We start from the raw sequence: 20,681 nt of genomic DNA on the forward strand, positions 1-20,681 counted from the left end.
ACTTCATATTAACGCCTCAGAAAACCGAATAATTTTTCCCTACCTACGGCTATCGAAGACAGCTAAATTTCAATCATTTTTGAGTGTTTTTTATTTAGTGTACATAATACGGTCGTAGAATAATAATAATAATTCGTCATTAGTCAATAGTGAATATTATTACAGTTTCAATATGATCATGTCGTATCAAAATGACGAAACCTTAGAAGAGATAACTGTGTTTTTGCTCGTTGGCTGGTATGACACTTCCCGATCGCTGTTTTCGAAATTTCGTTCCGTCCATACAATCTAACTGATCATATATAATCGTGAAGGCAACTAGTTTTTTTCGTTGTACGATGCAGCCTACTCTACCGGAGGACAAAACTCGCCCAACGTTTTTCCAGGTACATAGACGTAGTCGTAGTCGTTCTGAAATGAGACGCATTTGCTTGAGCAATTAGGATACGCCGATGAAGAATTGTACATTCGCTATACATTAGTTAAAATAAAAGCTCATATTGTATGTTAATGTGACAACAAAACATTACTGCGCACCTACCTCTCCACCGAGCCATTTTGGCAAATTAGATGCATCAATCTCTTGGAGCAGCTCCCTCTTCGTTCTGAACGTAATTATTTTCTGGGCCTCAGGGGGCAGCAACGACTTAATGATTTTCCATGTCGCTATAAGTATTTGCAAAGAGCACAATGACAACAACAGCGAGCTTACTATCTGATCAGCGAGTAATTCACACCAAATAAATGGACCGCATAGATAATACATATGTCCGAAGGCTAGGAGGCAAAAGTAAGATAGCAACTGTGCGCGATTGAAAATGTACAACACTTAGCACGGGGCAAACTAGGTCTACTATTGAAACGGATGATTTTTTAATTATAAATTTACGTTTCCTACGTCTTCAAGCTCATTTTTCCTATATACATGTCTACGATCTAAAAACTTCTCTTACTCAGTTGCAGACCTACTTTTGCCTCGTGTAATTCTCTAATTTTTGAGATCTTGACGCTGGCTGGGTTTGATACCTACCGCTCAGAATCCAAGGCATCTCAACAACGTAGATCCTTTCTAGAACGTAGGGATAATAATCCTTGAAGATCGTAATGATATACTTAATACCTTCGATGTCCTGTGAAAACGACATATTAATAACAGACAATTGAGCATAAATATAGAAGCTACATTTTTCGACCCTGGTTCCACCGCCATTTTGGTTTTTCAGGGGGAACCACATGATCAAATACATTCAGGTTCACCGGTAAACCGGTAAAACGGTTCAAACTGTTTAAAAAAAAAACGTAACGCGAACAAAAACAATTGTTGTTATGAATATCATCCGTATGTTCGGCATTGAAAAAGCATCAGCATGTATTTAGCGCGATGAGACACGTCATTACCGTGGCTTCAGCTAGTTAGCTTGATATTTGTCGATAAGGCTTCAATAATATCTTCAATCGGACGACATCTCGGCAAATGCAATTTCTCTAGGTCAATGCCGTACGACAGCTAATTGTTGGCGTGCAGGAACGTTTCAAAAATATCACTACGACCCAAAATGGTCGCCGTTTACATGGACGTTTGCTCTACACCCATATTTGTTTGTTTTGTACGGGTTGGCCCTTTTCGGCCGATCGATGTACCAAACAAATAAATGATTGTCCCATGTTATAAAATCTTTCGGCTAAATATATGTAGAAAACCCAGAACCATCAAGTTTCTTTCACTCTCTCACAATCTCTCTCTACAACTCGCAGCAGGCGAAAAACAAACGAAATGTTTGCTGGGCTTTGGCTATGGCCTTGAAGTGGACGGCCGTGTTCTCGTCAATCAGTCTCGCATCGCTTCCATCTGGACGTTCGGCTGCGTTCAAAAGTCCCAAGCAAAGTGGCCAGTAACGATAAGAACAGTAGCAGCAATAGCCCAGAAAACCTGTGCATAACGCGCGCTTGCGCCGCCTACCGTACCGGTACTGGGTCGGCACGAGGCTGGGCAAGTGAGCAAGAATCATCGTTAGAAGTCTGAAAGCGATATCCACAACGACCAGATAGACTCTGCGATTGAACGATATAGCGACTTCAGACTCACAAGAGCTTGAATCACATAAATCTGAGTTCCGAAGCAAGCGCATAGCTGTTATTAATGTAGCATGTAATACGAATACTTGTGTAATTAGCACTTATAAAAATCATGGACGCTAAGAACCGTTTTATTAAGAAGTGAGCAAGTTGTTTTCATTAATTGTATCAAATATATGATCTTTTTAGCAAATGTTTATGCGCGAAGAAGATCTAGATGGCTCCTGTAATCTTACAGCCAACTTCTGAATATGAAGAAACTCTTGGTCGTATTGTACATCCCACGCTCCTATCATCGTACATTCCGTTGCTGTTGACGTGTACTTAAATGAAATTGCAATAAAATTAATTCTATTTTACATTGGCGTAACAGCTCGGGTGGTTGAGTGTTGGGAGTCACTGATTCAAGCTCCGTTAGCAATCATAGATTGTACATGACTTTGAGCATTTTTAAACATTTACTCGAAACACAGAAAGCATGGCTCTATTTATACTTATTGTTCCCATTAATTTCTCCTTAATAAATTAAAAAAATAGCGTGCAATAAAATAGACAGCAGTTCGACGTACGCATTGCTTACCGTGTTGCTGACTCCGGCCGCTTGGCAATCGAACATAAAGACCAGTCTTTTGACGCCGCGCTCGATAACCATAAGTTCGACGATGTGTGTTATCAATTTCTGATGTTCCAGTCTCTCCTGAGCGTTTTTGGGTTTGAAGTGGTGCCGACACCGAAATATCACTGTAGAACGAAGAGAGAAACGTATCTGGTTTGTTTATGTTATTGTAGGAATTTTGCATGACTAGAAAGTGCCACGGGCGAACGCTGTTCGTGATGTTTTCCTTCGAATCTCCAACAGCCACTTCGTCGGAAAGGTACATAGCGTCTAGGCGTACTTTTTTCTAGGGCTCGGTATTTTGTTGATTGTAAACTGAAAACGCTGGAGCCTACAAACTGTACAACAATGTTTAATTAGGGAACCGATGACACTTCATAACTATACTTACGCATGCGGAAACTGTGAATTGGCCTAACGTGCCGTTAGGGACTGTAAGCGATGCAGGCCTTAATAGTGATTGTACTGTTCATGTTATTGCAGAGATATCAATGGTATTTTTCTGTCTTGTTAACTCTGCTAGAATATACTTATCACTGTATAATCGATTCAACGTTGACGCCGTCGTAGAACCCAATTGTTAGCGACAAATCGTAAACTGCTCGTTGGCATATGTAAATTCTCTTAATTTCAGAATTTCCTTCGAAAGAAAACGGCCTTCTTTAGGGCCGCTTCGTAATTAGCTTTAAAGATTAAACCAAATTTCGCAACAAGCCAATGTTTGCGCTATATATATTGTGTATAAACTGGTTTCATCTAGTCCGCTGTTAACAATGTGTACTACCTAGTCTATTCCAGACTCTCCACTCCAGAACATCTCACCACTGTTATCGGTTGTTGCTAAAAAAGACCGGTAACAGAACTTTTCGAAAGTATACTATGTAGTTTTCTTTCTAAATTATAATTCTGCGTATTCGACCAAACAAGTGACCAAACGAGCAAGCATCGAACATTTCCTAATGTTTCAACTCTTCTTCCATTCAGATTCAAGACAGGCAGTTTTGAAAAAACGACGCTTCACTACTAACTTTGCTGGAAAATTCGATAATACCACATGTAGGAATATTGGCAACCCTGGGAATGGGTACGCTGGTGAGAAGGTATACGTATTTGAGATTAAAAAAGATGACCAGATTGGTTATATATATGGTTATATGGAAGCAGCAAGAGCTATGCCGACGGAGCTGTTACCGTAGGGCCATGTTCTGTTGTCTAAAGGTTATCACTGCCTTCAGAAGCAGTATCAACAGAAACACGAATGTATAACAAGATGCGAGAGAACGAAAAAAGTATATCGAAGCGAAGGAGGAGTAAGCGAATGTGGCCAGAGGAGGTCAGGGATCGCCGATGACCGGACGCGTGATTTGTTATTACCATTGCGTGATAAAATATCTCAAAATAAATGCTAATGGCGCAATTTTGTCATGAACATTCAAACTATGACCTATTTAGAGTAAATCATTTATTACGGTAAAGGAAGATTCACGTTTCGGTGGTGGCTACGTCAAAAAATGACTCTTCGCTGATGAGGTCTGTAGTAAAAATAACGATGAGAATGAAATTTAGAACACCTATGTATTGAATAAGGCAAATGCTTACATGTATACAAGCTAACCCAAACCAAAATTGCGGTGGTTGTAATTTACCTGTGACCGGTAATTCTACGCTACGTGCGAATGAACTCGGTGTTGATAATTAGCTTTCTCTAGTTTGTATTCTAAAGTTCGTCATCGAAAATCGTTGTTGAGTGCAAAATTTTACGCCCGCCATAAACACACACATAGGTATAGTTCCATTGAAAAAGAAGCCTTCCTATTAATCCTGTCAAATACTATAATAATCCCATAAAGAAAAACAACTGTTAATTATTTGAAAGGCTTCTAATCTTCTTCAGCAAACGTATTTACTTTACCTATCGTAATTTTCTTCGTTTTGGCATTTTCGTCTGTCGACCCGAAGCTAACGTTTACCGAGTCCCACAGCAAACGCGTTAAGAACTATAATAATCTGTAACAAATACCTGGATTTGATCCAAATGCCAATAAACATATTCTAGCAGGACGAATATAATGTCAGTGTCTGTATCCACTGAATAGATGAGATCTATCTCAATCGATGGTGGAGGGTTGACACGGCATCGAGAGCAGACATTTACGTTCCAACATGTTACGTATATACATTCCGCTACGATATGAAATATTATGACCGTAACTTTAACAAACTTATACGGAGCCTCGCTGCGGCAAATATTAACTTGTGAGCGAAACTCCTCTCGTCTCGGCAGCGCTCTAACATATGTTTCATAATGAACTGACGCAAAATGTCATAGAGGTAGCAGTAAGTTAAGCGACAGTAATGCTATGCCGTTGCTATACTATAAACGAAAATTGATTGAAAATTTGCGTCATAGGAAGTTAGATGCTACCAAAAAAGCTTTAAATACCCTATGGAAGGGAAAAAACCTAGTGGATCCTATAGATGCATTTTTACGGTAGTTCATTAGTCTAGCTATAACGGTAAAGATTATTTATCTAATGCAATTCGATTGGAGTTTACGCGTTAATGTGCCTATGTTTGTGGACTTTGTTGTTTGTAGCCATTTAACAAGTGCTCTGTTGATAAACACTACGAAATGATGGTACTCACAAACATGTGCTCCGCTCTTCGTCTTTCCATATGGAAAAATTGATTGGCCCTCGAGGTGTCGCAGCGCAAAGCCTCCCTCTGGGCTTTTTTCGTCGAAATCTACAGCAAAGCGAGAATAGTCTTATATTATATCTACTTATATTATAATTTGATAGCTGACATCCGGTGTTCAGTTTACAAATATTCAAGTTAGGAAATTACATTTATTGAACATTTCTTTACATGTTGGAAAATTAGCAGCCATTGGTCCGGTGGACTCGAAAATACTCGATGGCCTGGCAAATAAGAATCCAAAAAATGAATAACTGCTTCAAGGTCGAGCGTTCTGTGCCAAGCTAGTTAGGTGCATCGTAGCTGTCTTGGTATGTTGTCTTTAACTTGTGATGTCCTTATCCTGACGCAGCGTGAGCCACAAGGTACAATTTGTATAGGTACAATAGAAGTATCCACTTTTCTTCGACAAACCGTCCCTGGCCGGTAGAATTAAACCAAGTGCCATGCTCGAAACCGTCTCGTGCTGTTGAATAGACCATCTGTTTATAACGCTTATCAGCAAACTGGGAAGTTGTTTAAGCTGAAAAGCATAGACGAAAATTGAAGCTTGCGGAAGGGATTAATATTGGCTGGAAAATTTCACTCGCTTTGGCCGAAGTCGCAGTGATCGAATCGACATAAAATTATCTGCAACTCTGTCGAAGTGCGAACAACGCCTGATAAATGTTACACTTGCCTGCGCCGTAATAGCGATAGTTAGATGTGTTCCCACAACTCACCATTTACACCAAAAGACTTCCTCCATTCAAGTGAGTATTTGGCAATTTCCACAGATCTATTAAGATCGCCTTTACCAGCAAAGATGTACCGTTTGCAAAAATGCAAATCTTCTTGGACACGACGGAAATCAAGTGGGTGAATGAAGGCTGCAATGAACGAGGCCAGTTGTTTTGGTTATTAAATGTATTATTATTATTAATTATAATATGATTGTTATGACGATCGTTATCACTAATGTGACCTCATCGTTAAGACAACCTCAGCATTTGCGAAGGGCGTCAACGAGTCGGAGCGTTAGTGATGCCTAATTGATTTATTAGTGAATTCCATGGGTAAAATGTAGCAAATAGTTACTGTCCATTGTCTATAGTTAATTATAGTTAGACGCAAGGCTTTTGCTTGGGCATGCAGAACGGTCATACTCAACGTAAATTACTGAGATAAAAACGTAGCCACAGTAAACGAAGCAGAATTATTTAGGCGTCACCCAGCTGCGTGATATTACTAGAAGAAAATCGAAAGTATCTTTGTTCAAAAGATAAACCCTCTGTTCGTAAACACGGCTACGATAGCGTGTGCCATAACAGAGAACGTTACGTTTTTCTACACTGAACAAAATCCCTTTTCAGGCCAATTACAGCCTTTGTGAGCAGATTGTACTGCACCGATTTGAGGGTTAATAGACGCTTCTTATTATGCCGGTCGGTTCAAAGCATAGCTGGATACCTGCCAGGAAAGATGACATTACTCCATCCGTAGAAAAAGCACTCAAGGGGACAGCTCGTTGGCGTGTTCGCAGGCAATTATGCCACGCGGATAATTTTGCTCGTGCTTTCTTGTCGTCAGCAGAAAGTGGATTTTCGAATATGGTTTATCATATCATCCCATAAGGTCTAGCAGTTGTAAGTAGAAGACCTTCGTATTTACCTCATCGCTTCGTAAGTGAATACTTCATCTCTGATTCTAGGCTGTTCTTACTTAACTCTGCACTGAGTAGATATTTTGGTTGGTGTCTTTAGAGAAAGACAGTGTCAGTCACGAACCAAATTGCCAGTTTCTCTAGAAAAAGAGCCCAGCTGTGTCGCCTTGACCAGATCTGAGGTTTTGCTAGCCAGAGTTATCTGACAGAGGGGCTTCTCATACCATAGCTGTTTCGACAGGAAGCAGACTTGCCTCAACGTCATTGGCAAAGTGCCAAACGAGTTATGGCATTTTAGCTGAACGTCTGTGGTGTATGTATGATTCCTAATAAAACAGACGCCCAGCTGAGGTATGCGCTACGAACTTTTCAATTCATTGGCAATATCGGACCGCTGAACAATCTGTCGTACGTCTGAATGGTGGAACGACCTGGCCAGAGGCGAACGCAAGAAAACGAGCTCAGAAGAGAAAGTTTTACAAGAGCTTCGGCGAAATTAACTAGATCACACCGCATAAGTCATGGAAGATTGCAGTGGTACTCATAGCCGGATCATGTAAGCGTATTGTGTTTTTTCGACGAATATCATTAACGTTAGCAATGAAGACCAACAATTCTAGCTATGGATAAATGTAATAACAACTATCAGTCAACAATATGTTTGTTGTTAATTCTACTGCGAGGTACAATCTCTTCGTATTGAAATACTGGCCTAATACTGTCTCACAAACTACTGTGTTCGATTGTAAAGATAAGACCAATGATGGCTATTGAAAATCGTATCATTACCATTGTGTATTCTTCCAAGATGAAGATGCATTTGCCCTCCACTACCGTACGACTATGCTAGCAGTGTCAAATGATTGTAATGTTTAGATAGAATAAAGCAATGTTTTGTACTAAGTGCGATTCAATAATGATCAACTATATTTCAGCCAGAGAAACCCGCCTAGTTCGCTCAATTTAGCTTATATATATATATATATATATAACGCCACATAATTTGAGGGTGCAATTTTTTTTAAGACTTCTTCTATGTTAATCAAATAGTTGTTTCCCAATACATCGCTGATTTATGGCTGTAAATGGAGATCTTTTAATGTTTTCATCGGGTATACTGCTTTACCAATGTAAAACGGCATTCGCTAAACGAAGATTTCGATTGAACTTCAGCAGCAGAAAGCGGGATCGAGTTCAACACGGCAACAAAAAAGCTGTTATATGAACTACTAAAATGTTCCCGAGTACTATTTGCACGATCGTACGATGCTACCTGATGCCCGATGTAAAAAAAAAAACGTATCACGTTCCTGCTGGATCGATGCTGCGTTTCCATTCAATACGAAATTTAAACAAATGAGCTTGTCACAAAGTTACAGGTAACCGAATATACTCAATGACACTCCGCCCACGTGTGCCAATAATAAATGATCCTGGCAATCTCTGGCATTGCGAGGTTTGACATAAACAATGCGTGAATTCTAAGTGACCTCCCTTCCACGAGGATAGTCTCACGCAAGTAGTCCCTCAAACGCAGCATTTGCGAAGTTTTCTACATATCTTATACAAAACAGGCCCCACATTTAATCCTCAAGATGGACTTAAAGCCAGGCTAGGACCGAAGCTATGCCCAGACGCTGCTGCTGTAAATGGTACAAGTGCAGACCACTTCATGCGAGACGCGCACCGGGTTGGAAGAAAGAAGCTAGGCTGAGGAAAGAAGATCATCATTTCTATTGCTAGTATGAATACATAACATTCTTATCCAGTTATTCTTTCGATTTTGTCTACCATATTTGTAATGCTGATGCACTTATTATTGCAATGCAGATTTTATCAAAATGCTAGCAGATAATTATGTAACTTTTCTGGCTTTTCTAGCTGAACGACCGCTGTGGGGATATGGCACTTCTTTTCTGTTTGTCTGACACTTCACGGTCTTCTTTTCAAAGGTCTGTTAGCTCTGACACGGCCCCAAGCTCTGACTGCTGGGGCAGGGTACGCGACGTAACAGCAGAAACAGCAACGACCGTTACTTGAATTGAGAGGAAATTAAAGAGAATGCTCAGGCGCAACAAATCCTTGTCGAATGGCGGTCTACTAAGACCACTGAGGATTACATAAACGAAACAGGAGCCAGCTCGATCAGCAGTAACAAATCTAATAATGAATACACAGGCTATATTCTGAGAGTTCCGGAAAATCCTGATCCGAAAAAAAAAGCGATAAAAACTTTTTCTATTTTCACGATGTTTAATTAACCACATGCTATGTATATCAATATATATTGCAACGACAAATACTCGAATCGAAAAATACCACTCGACTGTCAAAGGAGCAAGACCTCAAGCCATGTTGAAACGGCTGAGCGAAGCCACGGTAATAGTCGAAGCACTTAGCTGGTTACGATTTAAATTCGAGTTAAGTATATCTCTAAAATGAGATCATGCGTATATATAGTCACAGCTAGAGATTGTATAAATTATGTTATTTACGACAGTCAGTAATGTTTGATTTCGAACGTATGTTAGCGAGTCATTCCTGTATAAGAAGGGCCACAGCGTGTCCTGACATCTGTCCGTCAACAAGCAATATCCTCGATCCAACCCTAGTTGACCTGACACCTTATCTATATCTGAAGTTACAGCATCGACTTCATAGCTTAATCTAAACACATTTTAAATAAAATTGTTCTCACGTGAGCCCTCGATTGCAACAGACTCTCAGCAAAGTCTATCATAGGAAGTGCTACAGAGCGGCTGTCGTGCCAATTATCAGGAGCGATGATTGAGGTCAAGTATACCGGTATCATGCAATCAATTTTTACTGATGAGTGTATATAAAGGCCAACAAAAATGCTTGGAAAGCCATTTATTGTATTATAGCTTTATATATACCCTTTATGAATGCGGTAGACTTCGGCTCATATGAACCTGAGAGGAATTAACTGGGGTGCACCGTCAAGTGTGAGTTCAACTAACGATATCGTACTATATTTTTCCCGTTCCTGAATGTACTCACGAACTGGTGAGCTAAGAACCTACCACTGCGAACCCCTGGCTTCGCTTGCCTATCACGAATTTATTATCTGCAAAAAACAAATGAGAGCTCTGGTTTTATCGGAATACCCGTTTTCATAATAAAGTCAGGCGAAATGCCAAAATTTGGTAGAATAAGGATACCACGAACTTCTTTCTTCTCTACAGAAGACACATGTGTATGGATAACTTCTAAGGCTTTTGCTCGGATCCATTTTGTCACTTCACAATCTAACTTAGATAGGTGAATGTTTTTTGAAGAACAGCTTTTTGAAACTCCAATGCTAGAGTATAAACTGTACGCAAGTCATCGGCCGGTTCTATAGGACGGTTCATGCTACCATCTAAAACCTATTTAGGAGAGCGGTAAAGTCAGAAATTGGCTAGGTCTTCCACTATCTTATTCGGCCACAAACTCACACGATAGTGGCATTTTGTCTTGATCCAAGATGACCCACCAGGGCATCATACTGAATAGCGCACATTGGCAAGTATACAGAATTTACGTCTTAATCAAGGCTGCATACATGGGGGTGAACTGTTGTTGGAACATGACATTGAACCTGGTGTTCTAAAGTTCTAACGTACTGAAGCGTACGACAGTGAAGTCGTATAGTTCTAAGATTACCTAATATGACACAAGGATCCCAACATAGACTTGGTCAACCTCATATCCGACTTCACTTGTTATTCATTGTTTATAATAAAAGAGCATTCGGTTAACATCACATACAGTAAACTAATTGCAGCCCCAGTACGATGAAGGAAATCTGTAACAATAGCTACGTGTTTGTTCCACGTTAATAAATGCTAAAAAATAGCTGAACAAATACCTAATAAATAAATCAGGCCGATAAAGCAACTCCAAAAATGTGCCTATTTGTGTGTTGATTACAAAGATGAAGCAGGGATCGACATATGATAGAATGCATGCAGAATGGTTGGCAACCTCTTCAATAATCACCACGAAACCTGAAGTGAGCGGAGAGAGGTTTCGCATATCCGAAACTCAGTATGCTTCACATTGTACTTTTTAACATACTTCATGCTTCAGATAACGTACTTCAGTAAAATGGGTATAGTGCCGGTCTAGAATACGGTGCGCAGCCAAGTGACTGGCGCGATCTTTGTCCGTGGGCTACTGTCAACGGACCGACAATATGAATTCTAAAAGGGCCTTGCGTGTCATATCCTGGATAAATAACCGTTCTTCTTTTCAGCACAGTCAGCGACAGTATGCGTAGCGCCCACTGAACACGTCATCCATGACTCTTCGCTATGCCCGCGTCGCCAACGAAGCCACGTTGCATCTGCTTGTCTACAATTGTGTTGGCTTTCCTTATTGGCGCGGAGTTCCGTGGGGGATGCCCGATGCTTCTTACAACAGCGTTTTTCTGTTACAACAGCAAAAATACGGTCGAAGACAACAACAGCCATCGTTGTCGAAGCGTGAGGCAACAGTGCGCCACCAATGGTAGGCTTGGTCCGTCCGTATCTAATACCAATTTAGCAAATATAGGGGGAATCATGCGCGGAATTGTGCCCCGTGCGGGGCCAACAGGAGCCGTTCCGGGGTGCGCGCCGAGTACGATGCTCCGCTTTACTTAACATTAAAATAAGTGCAGTGGTTGTATGAGTGGCGGAGGTCGTGAGAGTGATTAAGCCTGTGATTACATCGGTGCAGACAGCGCCGCTAGCGATAAGGATGATGAAAAAAACAAAAGTTTTTTTTTTTTCTTTTTTTAAAAAACTAGCTGTATGACAGCGTTAGGTGGCTTTAATATTTTCAGTAAACTTAAACAAACATATGACATGTTTGTTTAAGCAGGCAGGCAGGCAGACAGGCAACTTGCCTTATAAAAAGGAAAAACAACTGACGTACGGTGAGTACAAGGAAAGGTGAGAACGTTTCGACGGCTAGAGCATCGTAGTTGTCGTAGTACAGGCAGACATTAGTCGTGATCATTACAACCATTTAAAAAATGAATAGTAGAAACTTCAAATATACCGGCTGTTAGAGTCATCCGTCGTAGGCGTAGATATAACGCGCCACTGAACTTTATTTAGGAATACGTCTATAGTCCGCCAGCGACAACCTAGCTAGCCACCAATTTACAGGATCATAGAGCCGAGCAAATTCCTACAAGCAATGGCCGCAGAGCTAAGCAGATTTGCATCTAACAAGAAAATAAAGTTTCCACTTAGAATTTTTTTTTTAAATTTTGCGCCATGACTTCAATTTGTATTGTGTGTTTATAATGAGGATGCTACTTTATAGATGGGATAAATGATGAGTTACGAAAATGGCTCAAGAGTACATCATAGTACGACCCCAACTGCGTCCAAGTGTCCCGCAATACAAGTAATTCTTAACAAACCATCCTGCACATTGTTCAATTAAATGTTTCGCCTTAAAATGAGATCGTAGACGACGAATATGTTGCGGGCAGGACAACTACGGCCGTATTAAGGACTACAAATATACTTTTATTTATTCTTTGGTTCCGAACATATTTGTTATGTTATTGGACCCTGAATAGGCTATCAGATTTCTGCAACAGGACTAAAGTCACTGCCTCGATGATTGCTCGCTGCTGATGAGTGCAATTAACAAATCGATAATCGTATATAGGGTAAATCTTTGATTCTAGGTGGTCAGTGTTATTAATGGCCCAATTTTCAACAAGATGGATTAAAATTTTGTCAGATTCACCTAATCTCCCGTGACCGTATCTATACGTATCCAAAGCGAAGCTCTAACAGCTCCTGTTGTATGAGGAGTTTGACCGTTTACTGTGCTACTCGATAGAGACAGTTTTCACGTTAAAAGTCGGGTATAACGAAATTAAGTTTATGTGCTCTCAACTGGGCAAATGCTAATGTAAAAATCTATCTTCTGCAATTGCGATAGCATTCGATGAAGCCGAGGTACACAACAGGCAAATTGTCCTTTTACGAACTTCGTTTTGAACGATGTATAAAGATCCACCAATCTGGGGCCGACATGCTCAGTCCTTACGTCTTAGATAACTCATTCAATAGAATTGTTCCAATTGTAAAACAAATCACAAAGAGATTTGAATATTAATAAATAAATAAATAAATAAATGAATAAATCTGCAAAGAAAACACGGTGCACGGAGCAATTGCTGGTCAGGAAAACTATACCTATGGGTCGGCCAACAAATCTAGATTTGCACATAGGACCTTGCAAGCGCTAGATAGGCATCACGTCGCGAGCATTGCCCATTTTAAAATCACTTCACGGTTTACTTGTCGAGAGGCTAGAAATCATTTTGAACATGAATATCACAACAAATATGTAAAATTGTAGAAGATGTCTCACATGGATCTTCGTTGACGAGGTTGTTGATTGCTTCGCGAAATTTCTTCACGTCTTCGGAAGAGGCCTTTCGAATCGTTGTAATATCGATTACTAGCTCCTTGTTTGTCATCTTTTTAGCCTCTTTAAAGCCTGAGCTAATTTTGACACACAATTGCTTATAACTGAAAGGACAGACAGAACAGAACCGTTATAGTCGGTCACCATGAATGATATATGCATCATACATAGCGAATATTTAAGAACGATTTGCCGCTTTTGCGCAGACGAGCTCCGAAGGACAGTATTTAACCTGTGCTCCAGCACGAGTTTGGAATGGCTAAAACCAGCACTTACCTTGACCGTGATTATATATGGGCTTTAATTAGGGACAATTAAATCTCGTGTCAGAAATGCTGCTCGCATTGAATGAACATAACTAAAAGGCGAAGGAGGAATAGGACAAATGACATTAAATAAATTTCACTTCATCCCGTTTTTATTATTTAGACATTATAGGAACCATTAGGTAAGCCGTAGTGATATTAAAATATTCAGTAATCACCTATAATAGAAATCGCAAGTATACGTTCCAAAGCGTATCCTCCGTTTTTGGATTTACGATATGATCATATCTGTAGGCACCTCAATACATGAAGCGCCTTTTTTATACGAATGAAGGCAATCGGGACACTCTTAATTTCCACAGACGAATATGGACAAACTAAAGATATTAAGAGTACCAAACGTTCATATTTATTGCGCTTGGCATTATCATAGACTAGAAGATTGACAGATTCGCATGTAGAAACATACTACTACAGTATAATACAATCATTGTCAACTTTTCGGCGGCTTTTCTGTTGTAGTAAGACTTTTATTTCGAGTTTCGTCACAAAAATGCCCGTCTTTTTTCGCAGCACACTTGTTTTTCCACCAGAAATCGCGGCCGGTCGTAGCGCGTATCGCACCGTGACGGTTTACGCGCATGAGAGGAGCAACTGTTGTTGCGTGGCAGTCTGAAGAACTGCTAAATGATGTTATCGAATCCATCACACTGCCGGCCTGCTGCGTTGTGGGCGATCAGAGTCAAACAGATCTCCTTGTCTGAGCTGACAGCCAGCCAGCCAACCAAATTCTATTGACGCCCCATTCCTATGCAAAGCGTGCGCTTTGATAAACGCAATAAGCAGCTGAACAAAGAGCAGCCTGCTCTCCTTTTCACTTTTAGTTTGATCAGGCAGGCAGCTGGGACCTGCCGACGCCCACGTCTCTTCCAAGTCGCCAATGACTGTAGGTAAATAGAAGCTTCCGCCGATCTTTGGTGCGTCCGGGCTTAAACCAACAAGACAGCGAACTCAGTTAGAACGCAACAGAAAACACATGATGAAGACATTAGGTACACATCATAGATGCAGCGGCGGAAAAACGTCGCGCAGGGGCAAATAGCCACAAAGAATGACTACTGAAGCAAGCGGTAAGAGTTTAGTACGTATGCCTTGCAGGGTCTTGGATGCAGTAGTTTAACTAACAATAGAAAACACAATTATTAGTTGTTATTCAAGGAATTCCTTTCTGTGGTAACTCTTTTACTCAGTGTTATTATTAGTCATCTATGGAAGCCTATGACGCAAACGGTTCGCCCGCGGAGCGTATTCCAAAAAGGCGTGCTAAGAAGTTACTAAGTTGAACTGGAACTGATTAAACAGTGAAATGCACACAGTTCGTCTATTGCTCGCTCTCATTAATTCTGGCTGATGTTGACTAGAACAGACCTGAGACAGCGCACACGAATGCACTACACGGATGGAATACTCTTTTGCTTAGTCCGCTGCCGACCCTTTCAAAGAGGAATCCTTTGCCGCCGCTACCCTCAGTCCCTGGCAACTCATACCTCCTTTCTCACGGTTTGACGGTCTCCGCTGTTCTCCCTTGGCCGGTCGCAGTCTGCCGAAGTACACTTTTCTCTTCGCCAGCAAATAGGCCAGCGGATATGCGCTGTGCAAAAGGCGCGCTGATGCTGCTCGTAGTTAGAATAATGTCGGCTTAATGAGCATAAATACCCTCGTGTATAGCGGCGCACTTTTCAGTTTTTCTCACCATTCCTTTCACTTGGAGCAGGCGTTGTGCGTCGTCTTTCCAGTCCTCCTCTCGCTGAATTAGTCGCAAGTCATGACTCCACCGAAGCAGCACTAGCAGACAAATGACGTTTTCATCATCGCCGAAATAACGGCGTCAACGCCAACATTAACAGCACAGAAATTATCATCGATACGGTTGCCGTATATCACCGTACCGCGCTCAACACACCGAGAGATCACTGGCGATCGACGAGTAAAAATCACTTGCAGGACAAGGATAGACAGCGGTTGAAGGCGACGAAAGATGGGATCGAGATGAAATCTAACTGACCGTCTTTCCATTGCTGAACAGTAAAATAAGTACACGGGAACAAAAAAGAAAAAAAAATTGTTAAACCGCTAGACGCCTTGCCTATCGTTACTGTGAGCCGGTTTGGGCAACGAATCGCGAGCAGCACGCGTTAACCGGTAATGAAGAAAAACAAAACAAATAGGTTTTTGATATTTGACGCATCTAGTGTTAGGTGCACGAATCTATACTCGAATTTTAATGCAGAGGATTGGTGATAGGGCTGTTGTGAGACAGAGAAAATAGGTTTTCTGGTAATAACGTGTTGACAAGAAGACAATGTAGAGGTGTTTCCAGTCCCTTTTAGGATACAGCTTTTTCGATCCTCTTCTATCATGCTGTGCGTAAACCTGTCTCAGGTCCCGCTCAGTTAGACAAGATCTTGACAGTATTGTTAATTCAGAGGAACGAGAAACACGGCATGACGCATGTTTCGTGGGCAATACGTTTACGTTAATTGTTGTCCAACACGTCAATTAAGTGCTAACTACAGTCAGAGATGTGGGAAAGCTTTAGAATGCGAACCAAATGAAAAAAATGCTAACAGGAAATCAATTTTTCACACATCGGATCACCTTTAATGCTGAGATCGTAGTAGTTACACTAATGTAGTCCTACGACCGAACTAGTAGTAACGCGAAATTCCCCGACGGAAGAACTGGATCGTTGCATTATCGTGGTCATACATTGATTTTTTTTTCTGACAACCAAATCAGAAGTTTATACCGCGGGGCGTCCTTCAATAACGCCGATAGAAACAACTCACTGCGTATTCTTCTAGAGGTGTACACGCGCACCCACCGATGGCAAGAGGTACATAAAGCATATGAAGCCTCAACAGATTAAACAATTATACTTGGACCAAGGCCACACCACATGACGCTATAACACAGTTGTAACTTATACCACAATACTGTTATGCCGTGGTATTGAAAAGCTTGAAGTCGTGAGTCGCCCTGTAATAACAATGGCGGCAAAGACCGGTTTCGTACTTTAGCAAGATAATGAGACGAGGAACAGCACCCCTATGATATCGGCATTCACAATAAAAAAACGCTTTATCACATGAGAATCTAGCAGATCTCTCTATCCGTTTGTTACGTCCGTTGTATTACGTGATTATTATTGCGCCATGATTTGGACAGCATACAAAGTTAGGCTAACTTACGGGACTCACTCTCTGAAGTATACTCTTCAGGGGAAGTACTCATTGATGATGTCGAAACGGCATTGTCAAGGAGAAATATTGCCTCCTTTATACTGTGCTCTAAGATATCAAGATGCTAATTTCCAGAGCAGTGTCTAACCGAAATCTGATTAAGGCCTGGTTTAAAACAGAATCTTCAAATTCGTTTCCCTTGAAAGTTAACTTAACTTATTTGCTATAAGAATATTGAAGCATTAGCTATAAAAACGTAAGGGGTGTATGCATTTATGGAAGTCTAATGTGAAGTTCTAGTGTATCAGTGGAGGCTGTTTGACAAAGGGTCCTGTTCGCTTTAAACAAACTCCGTTCCAGTTCTATTTAAAATCAAGACGCAACCAAAATGTCCAGCACCTTTCTCAGGTGGACTCACCATCTGCAGCTACTGCTGATGAACAATTTTTAAATATTCCGTCATCATTTACTTATGTCGCTGACAGGTGTATATCTGAGTTAGTTAATGATAATAGTATAATATAGAATCAGATTGAAAAAATATAATTTTTACAGCGAGAATCGCATTTTGGAATTATTCCGTAACGATCCAACAGTTGCTAGCTGCGTTGGTCTCTATTGTAGCTTGATTTGATTTGACGGGTACTTTGACACAGATGCTCACATTTATCTGAAGAATCAACCTACTAGATAGTTCAATTTTTTTCTTCTGTAAAACGGCAGATATAACCATCTACTGCTCTAAATCCGACCACTTGTCCCTTCAGCTAACCGGCTCAACAATGGACAACGCAACAGTTCACACCATAATTAAAGGCTTCACTCAAAGGTCTTGAAGACGTAAGCTACAGGTATAAAACTAGGCCTAACTTTAAGTAACTCCGGCCAATTCCAGTCCCAGTCAACTGCAACAATTTATAGCATTTAGGTGACATCGCAAATATTCGATACGTTTTGAAACACCTATAAGCGTTTCCGTAAAGCGGTTTCAAGAGAACTGACCGTAAGTCCATTAAATGTATTGACCGTAACCGAGATATTGGCATTTTAACGCTACTTCTTTTCGAAATTTTGTTGGTGTCAGTTGGTGATTGATATGTAAGATATTCGCAAAAATGCTGTCAGAGAAGTCCTCCGGCGATACGTGGAAATTTTATTAGTTCGAGGCAAAAATTAAGCCGCAGAAGGGCCTTCGTAGAATCTGTTAGGAAATCGGGCTTCAATGTTGGGGTAACGGTCTCGATATCTCGAGGTAGACGGGGGCGAATACTGGCAAAAAGAATGCGACCACCTCTATTTTCGATTGCTGTTCAACTCCACATGGTAAAAACCTGATTCGATCTGTCGTATGGCCAAAGGTCAACAGAGAAACCTTTAGATACTACAATCGAGCCGCTTAAGCTACCGAATTTGTCACCATAACCCGCTAAAAGGTAAACGTCGAACACCCTCTTGCGTAGGTAAGCTTTATCGCGTCCTCTCTGTATAAAGGTAAAATCTGTGGCGATCTTTTTCATGTTACGTAATCTGTGTGAACGAGGAAAAAGTAATGCCGGAATTTACAGCCTTGAAACTACCAGCTAACTAACTTTACCTATATAGGCGCTGTTAAATGTCATGAAATGCGTGTCATCCGTAACTGAACTCGAGACCAAAAAGTAGAAAAAGAAGCCTTTTTGAGTCAAGATCTTAGGAACGCCTGTTGATTTATTCCATATGTTTCTAGTAGAACATGTAGACGTAAATCTTCGAACAGGCCGTAGCTTCGAAGTGGATATTTTAAGAACAAATACTTTTCAAGCACAGTGATCCCCTAAATTTCAGTTGCTTTGTAGACAAATGTTTATACCTTGATCTTTAGATTTGCTTTCCAGACACATCATAGTTTTCGTTGCTGATTTAACAGTGCTGATAATCATTGTCGGATCGGATATATCGTACTTATTCCAGATTTTAAGTATCATTCAGATGACAAAACGCTTAACGATCTTTTTTCAATCAACAAGGCAGTGATGCAGTAGCTTTTTTGAGGATGCCGTGAACATTACCCTCGACGCCAAAGTAAGTTGTGCTTAACGCGCGGTGAAGTTGAATAACGCCTAACAAGATGGAATTATTTATGCAATTGACCAGTTAACTCATAAAGAAAAATCGTTTAAGCCTGTACTATGTATTCGACGTAAAGGTATTTCGAAAAGGCAAATTTTAGGTCTTTTTCCCCCCTCTCCTTCTTGCTTAAAAAGGCAAGTTTTTAGCCAATTGTGTATTTACACAAAAAACAGACAGTATAATTCAGGAAGATATATCTTTAATACGACTCAATGTTAGTGTATCCTCCATAGGACTGGGTCGACAAACCACCTCCTTGACAAACTAGTAGAGCCACAGGTTGCAGGACTGCCTAATCTAGCAATAGTTAAAAGCATTATTAGATAATTAAAGATGACCTGTTATGGGGTCAAATAAAAATGTTCATTCAGCCACCAGTCTTTCTCATTTGCTGATGGTAAATGAAGCTCTTTTAACGACAAAGAATAGTCTGGCAGTGTATGTCAGCACGTCTTCGTTTTCACCTAGACATCCTATAATACCTATCAGTATACGGAAAGATCAGCAAATAAAGGCTGGCTCTAATACACAGGACAATTTCGACGCGGCACCGATAGATACGTACGCCGAGGTACATACTTGTACTATTCTAATTCGGTAAATTGCATCTGTTTTATTGCTAGAAGGAACAAGGAAGGTAAAATGACTGCCATCAAAATGATGTTACTGAATGAAGTTGTTACAGCTCATACGTATCCAGGTAGATTATTTCGATATCGTAAACGCACAGATAGACAAGAGTGGTCACAGTTTCAACGATATTCACAAGCAAATAGTGATATTTAGGCCTGGTTCTTGCGGCTGCTATAGTTAACAACAAATATGGCGTGAGCACCCTTATCAGTTTGACTACATCATGGACAGGGAATTTCGATGAATAGACTTGATAACGTCAGTGAACCGCAGTGAATCTGTTCGTAGTGAAAGAAATTATTTCCATTTTAGAAATAAGAAAGATAAGACTCCTCCTGCAGAAAGGCTGTTGGACATCCTTTGAACACTATAAACAGATTATAAATGGGTAGCACCAAAAGCGTACGGGAAGCAATGACCTATTACAAAATTGTTCGTATCTAGAACGTGTGGTGGTACAGTATGATGACATCATCTTTGTCAGCCATAAAGGCACGCACTTCGTTTGTCGGTATGGTAAAGCTCACTCAGATCTCATATGAGGACAGCGATTTGCCCCTACTATTGTCGATGATGATGATGATGATGATGATGATGATGAGGTAGTGATTAACAAGAACACAGGCAATAACGTACAACTAATTAATCAAAGAAAACTTCGGCTCCTCATCTGATCGTTCTTACGTTTGTCTCGAAACGATTGGGCATACATCAGCTGTGATTTCAGTAGATTGATTTCTTTACAGGGGGTTCGGGTAAAGAAAATTGCTTCGAACGTAACAGATACAGTCCCATTTCTTAGTTTTTCCATTCGACAAATTGTATTGATGCAAAACCTATACGGTTTAATTTGAACTTGATAATTCATGAATCGTTACCGGATCAATGTCGTCGCGACGCATTTCTATCAAATGAGCATATAACTATTTCAGTGATGCTTGTTAGTTATTCCCTGATAC

General features: G+C 40.5%; 1 protein-coding gene across 5 annotated transcripts in view; it reads right to left on the minus strand.

Moving 5' to 3' along the window:
• Nucleotides 1-67: 67 nt before the first annotated feature.
• The window catches only part of ATP7 (copper-transporting ATPase 1), a 43,367-nt gene continuing 22,753 nt past the window's right edge, over nucleotides 68-20,681 (minus strand). For 2 of the 5 annotated variants that reach the window (XM_022843484.2, XM_086970813.1), the window contains 7 exons: nucleotides 13,416-13,576; nucleotides 6,112-6,258; nucleotides 5,339-5,437; nucleotides 2,657-2,817; nucleotides 1,031-1,130; nucleotides 542-666; nucleotides 68-411 (listed from right to left, as the gene is read on the minus strand). In XM_022843484.2, the coding sequence (XP_022699219.1) occupies nucleotides 346-411; nucleotides 542-666; nucleotides 1,031-1,130; nucleotides 2,657-2,817; nucleotides 5,339-5,437; nucleotides 6,112-6,258; nucleotides 13,416-13,576 (859 nt within the window). In that variant the 3' untranslated portion in view covers nucleotides 68-345. Of the gene's footprint in view, nucleotides 412-541; nucleotides 667-1,030; nucleotides 1,131-2,656; nucleotides 2,818-5,338; nucleotides 5,438-5,585; nucleotides 5,913-6,111; nucleotides 6,259-13,415; nucleotides 13,577-20,681 lie in introns of those variants that run through there. The other 3 variants (XM_022843486.2, XM_022843487.2, XM_022843488.2) reach the window with 3 other exon arrangements.

Source organism: Varroa jacobsoni, unplaced genomic scaffold, assembly GCF_002532875.2.
Source record: "Varroa jacobsoni isolate VJ856 unplaced genomic scaffold, vjacob_1.0 scaffold_1063, whole genome shotgun sequence".
Taxonomy (NCBI): Eukaryota; Metazoa; Arthropoda; class Arachnida; order Mesostigmata; family Varroidae; genus Varroa; species Varroa jacobsoni.